Below are 16774 nucleotides of genomic sequence, written 5' to 3' on the forward strand. Positions count from 1 at the left end.
TATTGAATACTTCTGACAGAAGGAAGTAGGACATGCTCGTGCTTGATGCTGTTTAGTCAGATTTGACAATGGTGGTTAAGCAGTTGTGCACTAGATAAGCTCAAATCCTTCAATTTGAGGGAACAAAGCTGGGTGCCATACAGGGGATCAAGGAGGATGAGAGTGAATCGACCTTTATTTGGGAACACAAGCATTAAAGTGGTGAGGGAGTGGTTGAAAACAGCTAAAACTGTTCGTATTTAAATAACTTAGGGAGAGTTTTATATCAGGAATGGACACAGATAGGAGTGTTAGTGATGTGAGCTACAAAGAATTGGTCAGAGGTGACCTGAGCTGTTCCAGATTATGGCAGGCGGTAAGGTTGAATGGGTGGCTCTGAATGTGGGTTGGAGCTTTTATTTGCAAGGAGAGATTAAAGGATCACAGAGGATGGTGCGAAGTGAGAAGACAAGAAGAGCTAAGATTGAAATTGTTGAAGATGCCAAAGGGGAAAGGATGGTGGGACCTCAGTGAGCAAATCAAGGTGATGTTTGGGAGACTTGAAGATTTAAAGGACAGGGCAGAGTATGAAACAAGGTGATGTACTAGAGGGCGACGAAAGAGAAGAGAAATACAGAGAGGAACCAAGATGTAATTTGGTGCTGATGTTTATGCTGTCAACATGGTAATTTGAGCTGGACATGTTGTAGAAAGCGTAAGTAGATGAGGCAGTTTCAGCTGCCAGCAAACCCAATTATCAATGTTCTCTCCGAGTGTTAAATTTGAAGTTAAAGATTCTAAAAGAGGCTGAACTAATATAGGGTGTAGTGAGTAGATTGGCTTACTTTATTTAAAAGAACACGTAGCAGTTACAGAGTTAACAAGCTGAATGACTAGCCAACACAATCCTTAAATTCAAGAACAGTCCAGTGCTTGATCAAGTTAAAGCTAATAATACAATAGACATTATATTACCAATTCTCTTGGGAGCAGCATTAAAGTCAGAACTTTGCCTTCTATGCCTCAACATGCAGAATGTTTTGTACAGTTTTATTACTTGCCTTATCATCATATTATTTTTATTCGAACACTGGAGGAGATGGATAGTTTGCTAGATCTAATCAAGGACTTGCAGGCATGCTGGAGAAGCATACTGAGAATCTTGGCATTCTTACAGACGATACAAAACTTGCCAACATAGTCCAAAACCGAGGACTTGGCTCCTCCCTCTGCAACTTGATCCTCAACTTCCTGACCCATAGAAGACGATCAATAAGGATAAAAAACAACACCTCCTCCACGATAGTGCTCAATACCGGGGCCCCGCAAGGCTGTGTATTTAGCCTCTTACTATACTCCCTATGCACACACAGCTGTATAGCAAAACTTGGCTCCAACTCCATCTACACGTTTGCTGATGACACGACCGTAGTGAGTCGGATTTCGAACAACGATGAGTCAGAGTACAGGAGGGAGATAGAGAACCTGATGGCGTGATGTAACAACAACAATCTCTCCCTCAATGTCAGCAAAACTAAAGAGCTGGTTATTGACTTCAGGAATCAAAGTATCATACACACTCCTGCCTGCACCAACGGGGCCAAGGTGAAGATAATAATTTTTATTGTCACAAGTAGGCTTACATTACAAGTGTATGTTGTAATGTAATTACAAGAATATTACAACATTCTGCATGTTGAGGCATAGAAGGCAAAGTTCTGACTTTAATGCTGCTCCCAAGAGAATTGGTAATATAATGTCTATTGTATTATTAGCTTTAACTTGCAATTACATTTAACTTGCAATGAAGTTACTATGAAATGCCCCGAGTCGCCACATACCGGCGCCTGTTCGGGTACACAGAGGGAGAATTCAGAATGTCCAATTCACCGAACAGCATGTCTTTCGGGACCTGTGGGAGGAAACTGGAGCACCCAAAGGAAACCCACGCAGGCACGAGGAGAACGTGCAGACTCCGCACAGAATGTGACCCAAGCCGGGTATCGAACCTGGGACCCTGGCGCTGTGAAGCAACAGTGCTAACCACGTGTTGGTTGACAGCTTTAAATTCCTAGGTGCGCACATCACCAACAATCTGTCCTGGTCCACCCAAGTTGACGCTACGAGCAACAAAGTACAACAGGACCTTTACTTTCTCATGAATCGAAGGAAATTCAGCATGCCCTCATTGACTCTCACCAATTTTTACAGATGCACCATAGAAAGCATCCTATCCAACTCTATCACAGCCTGCTATGGCAACTGCTCGGCCCAAGACCGTACAAAATTGCAGAGAGTCGTGAACACCGATCAGTCCATCACTTGAACCTGCCTCCTATCCATTGAGTCTGTCTGCTCCACCTGCTGCCTTGGGAAAGCGGGAAGCATAGTTATAGATCCCTCCCACCTAGGTTATTCCTCTCTCCCAACTAGTTCCATCGGGCAGCAGATAGAAAAGTTTGAGAAAACACACTGACAGGTTCAAAAACAGCTTCTTCCCGCTGTTACCAGACTCCTGAATGACTTTCTTACGGACTGAACTGATATCTTCACACGTTTTCTCTACTGGACAGTATTTCACTCCATGTGCTCACCCGATGCCTGTACCTATGTATTTAGCATTGTGTATTTATGCATGTCCTATCTTTTTTCAATGTGTGAAACGATCTGTCTGGACTATACGCAGAACAATACTTTTCGCTGTACCTTGGTAAATGTGACAAATCAATAAATTAAGGAGATAGATAGAGAAATACAGCACAGAACAGGCCCTTCGGCCCACGGTGTTGTGCTGCACTTTTGTCCTCGGTTAATCATAGATCATAGAATTTTGGACACTAAGGGCAATTTATCATGGCCAATCCACCCAACCTGCACATCTTTGGACTGTGGGAGGAAACCGGAGTACCCGGAAGAAACCCACGCACACACGGGGAGGACGTGCAGACTCCGCACAGACAGTGACCCAAGCCGAAATCGAACCTGGGATCCTGGAGCTGTAAAGCAATTGTGCTATCCACAATGCTACTGTGCTGCCCTTAAGAAGAAATTAATCTACACTCCATTATTCTACCCTAATCCATGTACCTATCCAATAGCTGCTTGAAGGTCCCTAACGTTTCCGACTCAACTACTTCCACAGGCAGTGCATTCCATGCCCCCACTACTCTCTGGGTAAAGAACCTACCTCTGACATCCTCCCTATATCTTCCACCATTTACCTTAAATTTATGTCCCCTTGTAATGGTTTGTTCCACACGGGGAAAAAGTCTCTGACTGTCTACTCTATCTATTCCCCGATCATCTTATAAACCTCTATCAAGTTGCCACTCATCCTTCTCCGTTCTAATGAGAAAAGGCCTAGCACCATCAACCTTTCCTCGTAAGACCTACTCTCCATTCAAGGCAACATCCTGGTAAATCTCCGTTGCACCTTTTCCAAAGCTTCCACATCCTTCCTAAAATGAGGTGACCAGAACTGCACACAGTACTCCAAATGTGGCCTGACCAAGGTTATGTACAGCTGCATCATCACCTCACGGCTCTTAAATTCAATCCCTCTGCTAATGAACGCTAGCACACCATAGACCTTCTTCACAGTTCTATCCACTTGAGTGGCAACTTTCAAAGATCTATGAACATAAACCCCAAGATCTCTCTGCTCCTCTACATTGCCAAGAACCCTACCATTAACCCTGTATTCCTCATTCATATTTGTCCTTCCTAAATGGACAACCTCACACTTGTCAGGGTTAAACTCCATCTACCACTTCTCAGCCCAGGTCTGCATCCTATTTTTGTCTCTTTGCAGCCGACAACAGCCCTCCTCACTATCCACAACTCCACCAATCTTCGTATCATCTGCAAATCTACTGACCCACCCTTCAACTCCCTCATCCAAGTCGTTAATGAAAATCACAAACAGCAGAGGACCCAGAACTGATCCCTGCGATACGCCACTGGTAACTGGGCTCCAGGCTGAATATTTGCCATCCACCACCACTCTCTGACTTCTTTCGGTTAGCCAGTTCGTTATCCAACTGGCCAAATTTCCCACTATCCCATGCCTCCTTACTTTCTGCATAAGCCTACCATGGGGAACCTTATCAAATGCCTTACTAAAATCCATGTACACTACATCCACTGCTTTACCTTCAACCACATGCTTGGTCACCTCCTCAAAGAAGTCAATAAGACTTGTAAGGTAAGACCTACCCTTCACAAATCCGTGTTGACTATCCCTAATCAAACAGTGTCTTTCCAGATGCTCAGAAATCCTATCCCTCAGTACCCTTTCCATTACTTTGCCTACCACCGAAGTAAGACTAACTGGCCTGCAATTCCCAGGGTTATCCCTATTCCCTTTTTTGAACAGGGGCACGACATTCGCCACTCTCCAATCCCCTGGTACCACCCCTGTTGACAGTGAGGACAAAAAGATCATTGCCAACGGCTCTGCAATTTCATTTCTTGCTTCCCATAGAATCCTTGGATATATCCCGTCAGGCCCAGGGGACTTGTCTATCCTCAAATTTTTCAAAACGACCAACACATCTTCCTTCCTAACAAGTATCTCCTCGAACATACCAGTCTGTTTCACACTGTCCTCTCCAACAATATGGCCCCTCTCGTTTGTAAATACTGAAGAAAAGTACTTGTTCAAAACCTCCTATTTCTTCAGACTCGATACACAATCTCCCGCTACTGTCCTTGATCGGACCTACCCTCGCTCTAGTCATTCTCATATTTCTCACATAAAAGGCCTTGGAGTTTTCCTTGATCCTATCCCCCAAAGATTTTTAATGCCCTCACTCGACCATCTCTTCCCTGCCTGACAGGGACATACATATCAAAGACACGCAGAAACTGTTCCTTGAACAAGTTCCACATTTCACTTGTGTCCTTTCCTGACAGCCTATGTTCCCAACTTATGCACTTCAATTCTTGTCTGACAGCATTGTATTTACCCTTCCTCCAATTGTAAACCTTGCCCTGTTGCACGCACCTATCCCTCTCCATTACTAAAGTGAAAGTCACAGAATTGTGGTCACTACCTCCAAAATGCTCCCGCACTAACAAATCTATCACCTGCCCTGGTTCATTACCAAGTACCAAATCCAATATGGCCTCCCCTCTGGTCGGACAATCTACATACTGTGTTAGAAACGCTTCCTGGACACACTGCACAAACACCACCCCATCCAAACTATTTGATCTAAAGAGTTTCCACTCCATGTTTGGGAACATGGTTGTTTTGAAGTCACCCATGACTAGTACCCTGTGACTTCTGCACCTTTCCAAAATCTGTTTCCCAATCTGTTCCTCCACATCTCTGCTGTTATTGGGGGGCTTATAGAAAACTCCCAACAAGGTGACTGCTCCTTTCCTAGTAATAAGCATGATGGTCATCAGGGGGTCATGGACAGTCTGGTGAAATGGGGGACATGTGCAGGTTAAACGTAAAGTGATGTACTTTGGGAGAAACACTTGGAAAAGCAGTACGATCTAAATGGTATTACACTTTAGTCCTTGTTTTACATTGCACTTTTTGTGTTCGTGTTGCAGGTATATTAGGACTGATATGCGCATATAGTATTGGGACTTTAGCTTCAGCATCATTTTGTGGTGGAGTCAGTATGTGGAGCCAATTGGGGCCACTTTGGAGAGGCCTCTTCCCCTCCCCAGGACTCCCTCCTGCTCCCTGGGGCTCCCTCCCGCTCCCTGGGACTCCCTCCCGCTCCCCAGGACTCCATCCTGCTCCCCAGGACTCCATCAGGGGCAAGTGGGAAAGTTGGGAAAGGGTGAGCGGGAGAATTGGGAGGAGAAGCGATCCGTGAGAGTTGGGCTGCGGGAGAGAGTTGTTCTGTGAGGAGAAAAAGTTAGCATATCTTGAAATTAGTTATGTTTTTAAAGCTATTTCAAATACAGGAATTTAGGATATTCAAATTTACAGGGTGTAATATTTCAATGATGTTCTTCGGACATGAAAAGTCCTACAGAATGTAATTACAGCTTTTACTTTGGGTGTAATGTTAAAATCTGATTCACAAAGTAATTTCACTTAAAGTTGTAGTTTTCAGGAACTCAACTAGAACTTTAAATGAGGACTTAATATAGCCTGGAAATGCTGGGGTATGCAAGGCACAGGGAACTGGGGTAGCCTTTTCAAAAATCTTTCAAGGTGGTATAGCACATGAGAAGTTGTTATTGAGTATGACATCAAGGAGTCCTAACAAAATTGAAGTTGGTGGGAATCGAGGGGAAAACTCTCCACCGAGTGGAGTCATATCTAGCACAAATGAAGATGCTGTGAAGATGGATGCTAATCATCTCAGTCCCAGGATATTAATGCAGCGGTTCTTCAGGACAGTGTCATAGGGTGCAGCCATCTTCAGATGTTTCAGCAATGACCTTCCCTCCATCATAAGGTCAGAAGTGGGGATTTTTGCAGTGTTCAATTCCATTTGCAAGTCTTTAGATAATGACATAGTGCATGCTGGCAATGTTGAGAACACAGCTGGTATTCAGTTAAACGTGAGGGTATTCCAAATCCCAGAAGGGAAACTTGAAACACCTGCTCTCAACTGCATTTTGCATTTGGTATGATGTAAGGAAAGATGTGAAGACCAGAGAAAGATTTCCCAGATGTTTTTGTGATGATTTTAAACAACTAAATGTTTACTAATCAATAAAACGCGCAATAAAGTCGACTAGAAATAGACTTAATTTACTTGATGATTATACACAGTGTATTTAAATTTACCCAGTTCCAAAGCTCTGTATTTTATTTACTTCAGAATTAACCCTTCCCAAATATCCTATCAGTTTTAAAAACTATTACCAAAATACAGTCATGATTACCACACCAGGCACTTTTTTGGGGTTATTTCTGACTTGAGGTGAAATATCTGTTTTTTCAAACAGACGTTTTTGCAGACACAGTTTACTGGGGGTTCATACAGCTTTTCTTGCTCTGGGCTGAGTTCTCAAAGCAGCCAGCTTGCATAGGGTGAAATTGCTGCTGATATACTGGGCTGGATTAGCCGTTTGGTAGAATGATATTCTCCCGCCACAACTGAATTGCACTAGTTTTACGAACTCCTTGCGGTCATAAAGCATAATGCAATTCAGTGATCCACGGCATGAAAATTTATGCATGGCCTTGCGGAATACAAGGGTTTCCTGATATCGGGCCGCCATCTTGAGTGAGCAGCCTGATAGCGGAGTCCCGCACCTGTCACACTCCCCGCTCTGCAAATCCCCCCCTACAAGCACCGCAGGTTGGCCCCGAGCACCACCCCCCCCCCCCCCCCCCCCCCCCCCCCAACACGCACACACCGCAGATTGGCCCCAGCTCTGCATGGCAGGCCCCCCCCCCCCAGCCAATTAAGCAACAGCCTGACTTAGTCATACTCACAGAATCATACCTTACATACACTATTCCAGACAGCACCATATCATTCCTGGGTATGTCCTGTCTCACTGGCAGGACAGACCAAGCAGAGGTGGCGGGTGGCACATTGGTGTACAGTTGGGAGGTAGTTGCCCTGGGAGTCCTCAACATTGACACTGGACCCCAAGATGTCTCATAGTTTCAGGCTAAACATGGACAAGAAAACGTACCGTCCACGATTAGCTGATGAATCAGTACTTCTCCATGTTGAGTGCCAGTTGGAGAAAGCACTGAGGGTGGCAAAAGGGCAGAACATGCTCTTGGTGGGCGACTTCAATGTCCATTATCAAGAGTGGCTTGGCAGTACCACCACAGACCGAACTGGCTGGGTCCTAAAGAACATAGCTGCTAGACTGAGATTGCAGCAGGTGGTAAGGGAACCAACAAGGGGGAAAAACATACTTGACCTCATCCTCGCCAATTTGCCTGCTGCAGATGCGTCTGTCCATGACGGTATCGGTAGAAGCTACCACCGCACAGTCCTTGTGGAGACCCTCTATCGTGTTGTGTGGCACTACCGCCGTGCTAAATGGGATAGACTTCGAACAGATCCAGCAACTCGAGACTGGGCAGCCGTGAGGTGCTGTGGGCCGTCACCAGCAGCAGAATTTTATTCAGCCACACTCTGCAATCTCTTGGCCTGGCATATCCCCCATTACCACCAAGCCAGGGGGTCAACCCTGGTTCAATGAAGAATGCAGGAGAGTATGCAGGAGCAACATCAGGCATACCGAAAAACGAGGTGAAGCTACAACACAGGACCACTTGTGTGCCAAACTGCATAAGCAGAAAGTAATAGAGCTAAGCAATGCCAGAACCAATTCATCATATCTAAGCTCCGTAGTCCTGCCACATCCAGCGTAAATGGTGGTGGACGATTAAACAACTCACTGGAGGAGGAGGCTCCACAAATAACCCCATCCTCAATGATGGAGGAGCCCAACACATATATGCAAATGACGAGGCTGAGGCATCCACAACAATCTTCAGCCGGAAGTGCCAAGTGGATGATCAATCTCTCTCTCCTCCAGAGAGTCCCAGCATTACAGATGTCAAACTTCAGCCAATATATTCACTCCACGTGATATCAAGAAACGGTTCAAGGCACTGGATACTGCAAAGGCTATAGGTCCTGATAATATTCCGGCAATAATACTAAAGACTTATGCTCAGGAACCTGCCGCATCCCTAGCCAAGCTATTCCGGTACAGCTACAACAATGGCATCTACTCTGAAATGTGGAAAATAGTCCAGTTGTGACCTGTACACAAGAATCAGGACAAATCCAACTCCGCCAATTACTGCTCTATCAGTTTACTCTCTTGTCATCAGCAAAGTGATGGAAGGAGTCATCAACAGGGTTATCAAGCGGCACTTATTCATCAATAACCTGCTCACGGACGCTCGGTTTGGGTTCCTCCAGGGCACTCGGTTCCTGACCTCATTACAGCCTCGGTTCAAACATGGACAAAAAAGCTGAATCCTAGAGGTGAGGTAAGAGTGACTGCCCTTGACATCAAGGAGCATTTGACCGAGAATGATATCAAGGAGCCCTAGCTAACGTGGAGTCAATGGAATCGGCGGGGGAGTGGGGGGAAACGCTCCACTCGTTGGAGTCATACCTGGCACAAAGGAAGATGGTTGTCGCGTTTGGAGGTCAATCACCTGAGCTCCAGGACATCACTGCAGGAGTTCCTCAGGGTAGTGTCCTAGGCCCAACCATCTTCAGTTCCTTCATCAATGACCTACCTTTAATCACAAGGGCAGGAGTGGGATGTTGGTGGATGATTACACTGTGTTCGGCATCATTCATGACTCCTCAGATAATGAAGCAGTCCATGTCCAAATGCAGCAAGACCTGGACAATATCCAAGCTTGGGCTGACAAGTGGCAAGTTACAGTTGTGCCACGCAAGTGCCGGGCAATGACCATCTCCTACAAGAGAGGATCGAACCATCGGCCCTTCACATGGATTACTCTCCACTTGCCTGGATGAGACAGCTCCAACAACACTCAAGAAGTTTGAAACCATACAGGACAAAGCATTGATTGCTCCTCCTTCCACACACATTCAAACCCTTCCCCACTGACGAACAATGGCAGCCTTTTGTACCATCTACAAGATGCACTGCAGTAACTCACCAAGGTTCCTTAGACAGCACTTTCCAAACTCACGACCACTATCATCTAGAAGGCCAAGAGCAGTAGATACCTGGGAACTACAGCACCAAGTCACTCACCACTCTGATTTGGAAATATATCGCCATTCCTCCACTGTCGCTGGGGCAACATTCTGGGATTCTCTCCCTAACAGCACAGTGGGTGTACCTACACATCAGAGACTGCAGCGGTTTAAGAAGGCTGCTCAGCACCACCTTATGGGGAACTAGGGATGGGCAATAAATGCTGGCCTAACCAGCAACACCCACCTCCCGTAAATTAATTGAAAATAAGTGATGTTTAGGAAAGGAAAATCTGCCACCCTTACCTGGTCTGACCTACATGTGACTACACGTGTGGTTGCCTTACAGGAAGTTGCTAAATAAGATACAAGCCCATGGTGTTAAGGGCAAGGTACTGGCATAGATAAAGGATTGGCTGATTGGCAGAAGGCAGAAAGTGGGGATAAAGGGGTCCTTTTCAGGATGGCAGCTGGTGACTAGTGGTGTTCCGCAGGGGTCAGTGTTGGGACCACAACTGTTTACGATATACATTAATGATCTAGAAGAAGGAATTAAGGGCATTGTTGCTAGGTTTGCAGATGGTACAAAGATATGTAGAGGGACAGTTTGTATTGAGGAAGCAGAGAGGCTGTAGAAGGACAGGCTCGGAGAGTGGGCAAAGACGTGGCAGATGGAATACAGTGTAGAAATGTGTGAAGTTATGCACTTTGCTGGATCGAGGTATAGACTATTTTCTAAATGGGAAAAGGCTTAGGAAATCAGAAGCACAAATGAACTTGGAAGTCCTAGTTCAGGATTCTCTTTAAGGTTAACACGCAGATTTGGTTGGCAGTTAGGAAGGCAAATACATTAGCATTTATGTTGAGAGGGCTAGAATACAAGAGGAGGAATGTACTGTTGAGGCTGTATAAGGCTCTGGTCAGACCCCATTGGGATATATTGTGAACAGTTTTGGGCCCTGTTTCTAAGGAAGGATATGCTGATTTTGGAGAGGGTCCAAGGGAGGTTCACAAGAATGATCCCCGGAATGAAGGACTTGTCATATGAGGAGCGGTTGAGGATTCTGGGTCTGTACTCGATGGATTTTAGAAGGATGAGAGGGGGATCTCATTGAAACTTACAGAATACTGAAATGCCTAGATAGAGTGAACGTGGAGAGGATATTTCCACGAGTAGAAGAAACTGGAACCCAAGGGAACAGCCTCAGACTGAAGGGATGATCCTTTAAAACAGAGATGAGGAGGAATTTGTTCAGCCAGAGTGTGGTGAATCTCTGGAACTCATTACCGCAGAAGGCTGTGGAGGCAACTCACTGGGTGTCTTTCAGACCGAGATAAATAGGTTCTTGATTAATACGGGTGATCCAGGGTTACGGGGAGAAGGCAGGAGCATGGGGATGAGAAACATATCAGCCATGATTGAATGGCGGAGCAAACCCGATGAGGCGAATGGCCTAATTATGGTCAGATGTCTGATGGTCTTATCGACTCTTTACTGTCTGCCAGTTAGTTGAAGAGTACTTTGGAGTGGGTAAAAAAATGCTGGCCTTGTCAACACGCCCATATCCCATGAAAGAATTTTTTAAAAACTCATCACATTCCATCTTGACCCAAATATATTGCTACTGCTTTGTCATCACTGAGTCAAAATCCTGGAGCTCGCTATCTCAAGCATGGTTAGATGAACGGTACCTGAAGAGCTGCAATGATTCAAGAAGATGGCTTTCTCGAAGGCAATTAAGGATGGTCAATAAATGTTGGTCATACCAGTGATGCCCATACTCCATTAGCACGTTAAAAAATATTAATACAAAAACACAGAAGTTATGATAAAACCTTTTACAAATCTCTGGCTTGGCCTCAGTTATAATATTGTGTACAATTCTGGGCAGAATATCAAAACCTTTTGGAGAGGATACAAAGGAGAGTTACTAGGAAAATACGAGTTGTAATCAGAGATTGGAGAATCTAGGATTGTCCTTGGAGTAGAGAAATTTAAGAGCCGTGCTATTCAGAATTATAAGGGGTGCAACATGACATTGAAAACATTTCAAATCTGCACCAGTGCAAAAATACCTCTGATGTCTGCCGTAAGTGTTCATGCATTGCATATGTCATCATAGGAGATATATTATCTTGTTTACCAGGCACAGTAAAATCATTCCAGGGAACATCCAAGTATTTATTGTAGTGGAGGGATGAATCTTGGAAGTAACATCGACATTTGATTGCATGACAGTGTACTCTGATAGGGCAGCACAGAAAGACTGTGGTAAGAACCGACAGCATTATTTTCATTGTTTTAAATTGGATTTTTACTTTATATCAAATTTCTTACGCACCTGAAGGATTGGCGTCTTGAGGTACTGTTCTATGGATGCCAATTGGTTGCTACTCAAGGCTTGAATGCGAGTACTGCGGGGATGGGGGAAGAAGCACCATTTCAGTTGAACCCTATTCTGCCCTCACTGATATCCATGCACATACAGTAGGAGACAATGCGGAAGAGAAAGAATAATGAACAGCAGCAGACGTAAAACCTCTTTGTTTCATATGACAGCCATGTGATCAGCATTGACTAATGGTAATAATAATTACATAGGGTATCAGATCCAGCCATGAGACCTCAACTAAGGTCCCATACTCCTTTGCCACTACCTCCAACATCAGGCCCATGTGACACTTACATTTGCACTTCCATACACTCGCTTCTTTTTACACTAGAGCAATTAGTTAGCAAGAATGTTGTACTGAATGATTCATCAGGCACAAAGAAGTAGCTGGGAATCTGTCACCTTCCAGTAGAGGCTAAGGAACAGATTGTCAATGGGTTATAGATAAATAGATAGAATTTACAGTGCAGAAGGAGGCCCTTGAAAAGATCACCCTACTCAAGTCCACGCCTCCACCCTTTCCCTGTATCCCAGTAACCCGACCTAACCTTTTGGACACTATGGGCAATTTAGCATGACCAATCCACCTAACTTGCACATCTTTGGACTGTGTGAGGAAACAGGAGCACCCGGAGGAAACCCACGCAGACAGGGGGAGAACGTGCAGACTCCACACAGCCAGTCATCCAAGGCCAGAATTGAACCCGGGTCTCTGGAGTTCTGAGACACCAGAGCTAACCACAGTGCCACCGTGCCGATTTGTGCAACCTAGATCAGGAGCTTGCCTGAAGAGAAGAATATTCAAGGAATACTAATCAAAGCTTGATGTTTTTCTTGAGGAAACTTAGCAACTGCTGGCTGTGACTTGAGAGTACAGTGCTCATTTGCAACAATATCAGGGACAATTAGACAGTGCTGTGTGAACTGGCTTCCAGCCCCTGATGTATTGGTTAACTGCTGCAGACTTGGGCCTTTTGTATCTGATAATCACCAGACATTCCAGAGATCAGTATGTTCAGGGTGAATAAAGAGGTTGGAGTCAGCCTGCTTCCATGTCTCAGGACAACTACACTTGTCACACGTCTAACCTTCCCACTCGGGGCACCGTGCTAATCACATTCAAGAGGTACACCAGGTTACACGCACACAAGGTTCCTTGACAGCAAGCTATAATGAGGGAAGAGATTACGTAGGATATCTATCTCGAAGCAGTAACCAACTACTTTGTAATACTGGCCATTATCTTTCACATAGGTTCACACTATAATAAAAGAACTGAAGGCACATTTAGTCACACGGGCATGCCTTTTTGGGAGTCGATCTGAGGCAATCACAGATTTGTCCCGGCAGGATTGGGTGCCACGTACAGGGTGTGGGAGCGGGAGGGAATTGAGAGGTTTAGGGAATTGGAGTCATAGAGGTTACAGCATGAAAACAGACCGTTCGGCCTGACTTGTCCACGCCACCCAGTTTTTACCAAGAAGCATAGAATCTAGAGGTTTGTTTTCACAAAAGTGGCCAAACCATTATCCAGGGTGTTATTGGTTGGTCAGTTATAAAGGAATTCGGAGAGTTACACCCTCAGGACTGTCATGACCCGAGAGAAAGAGAAGGTTTGTAGAAGTGTGCTTTGCTGATGCTAATCGTATCTGTGAAAGTCAGGTGAAAGCTGTTGTCAGATGGGACACCTGGATGAATAGAGAACAGCATATTGTGGAACTGTGTAGCTACACAGTGACATATATGCTAAAGGGGAATGCTTGAACTTGTGGAAGACAATTCTTTGCTGTATCGACTATGTAAAGTAAAAATTGCCTTATTTATTTCAAGCATCATTTGGCTTGTTAATTTATCTTTAATTTGTGTTAATTCGGATTTCTGTTAAACTTTAAAAGTAAAAATTGCAAAAAGTGAAATCTTGCTTATAATTTCTTCTTTACAAGTTATTTGTTAGATTGGCTAATTTGGTATATGGTTCCCCACAGGGATTGTTGCAGGATGAATGGAAATAATTACATTGCATTTAAAAATTCAGGTACTTTTTTGTAGTGGGTAAACCAGAGTACATGATTTCTGTCCAAATCTGCTCTTCAGTCAGGTGATTTTAGGTCTCAAAAACTAACAGCATGGAATTTCACTCCAGTAACTTGTATGACTGGGGAGATTGATGGAATTTATCATTTTTGGTTTTAAAACCCAAGATCAAGCATTGTTTCATGTCTAAATCTATTATTAATTGTCTTTGTACATATTTATAGTAGCAATCAAGAACTAAATAAATGCGTCAATTGGCTTCCATTCACAAATTCATATGGAACTCGAGAATAATTAACTCCTTGATATTTCTAAAGATTGTATGTATTATATGTTTTATACTTTTTTCTCCTGTCACTATTGGCAGTGGCTGTGTGGAAGAAAAAAATAGATGACCATTTTGAACAGAGCTGCCATAATTCTATTTTTGCTCTCTTCACAGGTATTACGAATAATATGTAATAGTTCCAATATCTTAAAGTTTGGGGGGAAAATGTTAAACCTCCACTTGTGAAAGTGATAGAAATTTTCTTCTGTTACCTAGAACGTGATTCCTGCTGAAGTGTCTTTAGTGTGTGTGGTGAAACCAGATGAATTCTGGGACAAGAAAGTGACTCATTTCTGCTTCTGGAAGGAGAAAGATAGACTTGGATTTGAGGTATGTGAACACTGATGTGTTTCCTAACATAGGTACCCTGTTTTTACAATTGTTTAACCCGGTTTACAGCTTGCAGTATTATTTTGCATTCATTTTATATACACTCAGCATGGAACTCATCTTCTTGCTGCCTTTCTGAAAATCACATGATGGAAAGTTATTTATAGTTGGTGTGAAAGGTAGAATTTTAATAATTGGATCTTTATAATTGATATTGTTTATTGTATATCAATATTTCTGTTAAGAATGCTCCACAAGGTTTACAGTTACAGGATTGCTGCTTTATACAAACCAGAAGCTGACAGGTTCAATTTTCTACATTACTATTCAGGCAGTTAAGTAAAGAGAATTCTTATTTTCAAATTTGAAAGAATTGGTATAACTGAACTTTTTTTAAAAGTTGATCTATTTCTTAGGATTGGGCATTTTAGTTTTTTTTATACTTTAAAGTTAATAAAATATGAAAGAAAGATAATGGGCTGGAGTTTGTGGACCCCAGCACCGAAAATCGCGGTCGGCGCCAGGGCAGAGACTCCATTTCCCCGCATGGAATCGGGACCGGCGCTGGTTCCCTGATTTTTCCGGAACCCCGAAACGCCGCGCCCATATCACCTACCTGCGGCCATTGCTGGAGGCCCGCCCTGCTATTCTCTGTCCCTGACCGGCCAAAGTCCTGACGGCATGGATCTAACATGGTCCTGCCAGTCGGGATACTAGCGTGGCGGCTGCGGACTCAGTCGTCACACTAGTATCCCGACCGGAGGGTAGAGGGGGCCTTATACGCGGCTGGGCAATTTTTGGACGGGTGGTCAGGGTCAGGCACGTGGCCGATCGGGGGAACTATGTTCAGGGTCCAGTTCCGTGGTCTGAGTCCGCCACAGAGCGCGGTGCGGCCGCTGCCATGCGCACGCGCGGCCTCTACCGGTAAGTGCGGGGGCCCGTATCTGCAGCAAAAGCTGGTTCACTGTTAGCCCCCTGCAGGACTAGGAATATGTGGCCCTTTCACTGAAGTTTTTCTGGCGTGAAAGTCCACAGATTTTACGACGGCGTGGCGACATTGTCCCAAAAACAATTTATTGTGCTCTTATACGATGGGCTAGTTTTACAGTCAGCAGTGAAGTAGCGGTACTTATCGTTGACCTATAATAATGTTGCCCACAAAGGTAAAATTATCTCTATAGAGCCAACTTCCCTTTTCCTGGCGTCAGCTTAAATCTGGCACCAAGTCGAGGGGACCTTCAGGCGATCAGCAACAGTGGTGTGATCAAGCAGGGTAAGCAGCCAGCCATATTGAAGCATTCTCTCAGATCGTAAGCCAGGAAGTAAAAATCATTAAATCCCTTCATTTTTAATTTTAAAATTTCATAGCAAAATAAATTATCAGGACAGACACACAGGATCAAGTTAGAAGCTAAAATAAACTTTTAAAAGTGAACTTTATTTGAATACTGTATAGAATTTCTTATTATAACGGAGAAATTTGATATTTGACAAATATAAAATTACTCTGTCAGTGAGACTGTTTTGCAATAATTATTGAACTTCGTACTCTGTTCAAAAACCTAGTTACACCTCATTCAACAAAGTGTGACTTTAACAAGGCTTTTTAAAGTGAAATTAAAGCGCAAGAGTGGAGATTCTTGTCAGTTCGATGATGCCAAATAGATTGCATTTTAGGTGTCTTCAACAGTGCACACTCTTCTGGATTTTCACGTCTTACTATGCAGGTGCAGGTTCTAGAAGTAGCTGTCGGTTTTAGAGGTGTATTAAGGCGAATGGTGTCAGTTTTGTCAATGTATTAGTACTAACATCAAATAGTTGCTACAATGAGGGCAACTCTAGATGAATGAACCAAGTTAGATTGAATGGCTTCCCTCAGCCTTAACTATTTTATGATCCTGTGAACTATGAATGACATTTATATGGCAATGGAATTTTAAATATAATCTCTGCTGAATTTAAGATATTACTATATTAGCAATTTCCATGTATAGTAGTTACTTATGATAGTTAATTTTTAATTGGCTTACTCTGCATACTATATAAAGTACACTTACAATTAATTCTATGGCACT

The 16774-nt window shown here is 43.8% G+C and overlaps 1 protein-coding gene across 4 annotated transcripts in view; it reads left to right on the forward strand.

Annotated features, from left to right (window-relative positions):
• Positions 1-16774, forward strand: part of sestd1 (SEC14 and spectrin domains 1) — a 218177-nt gene that overhangs the window by 63409 nt on the left and 137994 nt on the right. For all 4 annotated transcript variants that reach the window (XM_038789283.1, XM_038789284.1, XM_038789285.1 and 1 more), the window contains one exon: positions 14586-14699. In XM_038789283.1, coding sequence (XP_038645211.1) covers positions 14586-14699 — 114 coding nt within the window. The remainder of the gene's footprint in view (positions 1-14585; positions 14700-16774) is intronic.

The sequence above is a fragment of the Scyliorhinus canicula genome, chromosome 2, assembly GCF_902713615.1.
Source record: "Scyliorhinus canicula chromosome 2, sScyCan1.1, whole genome shotgun sequence".
NCBI lineage: Eukaryota > Metazoa > Chordata > Chondrichthyes > Carcharhiniformes > Scyliorhinidae > Scyliorhinus > Scyliorhinus canicula.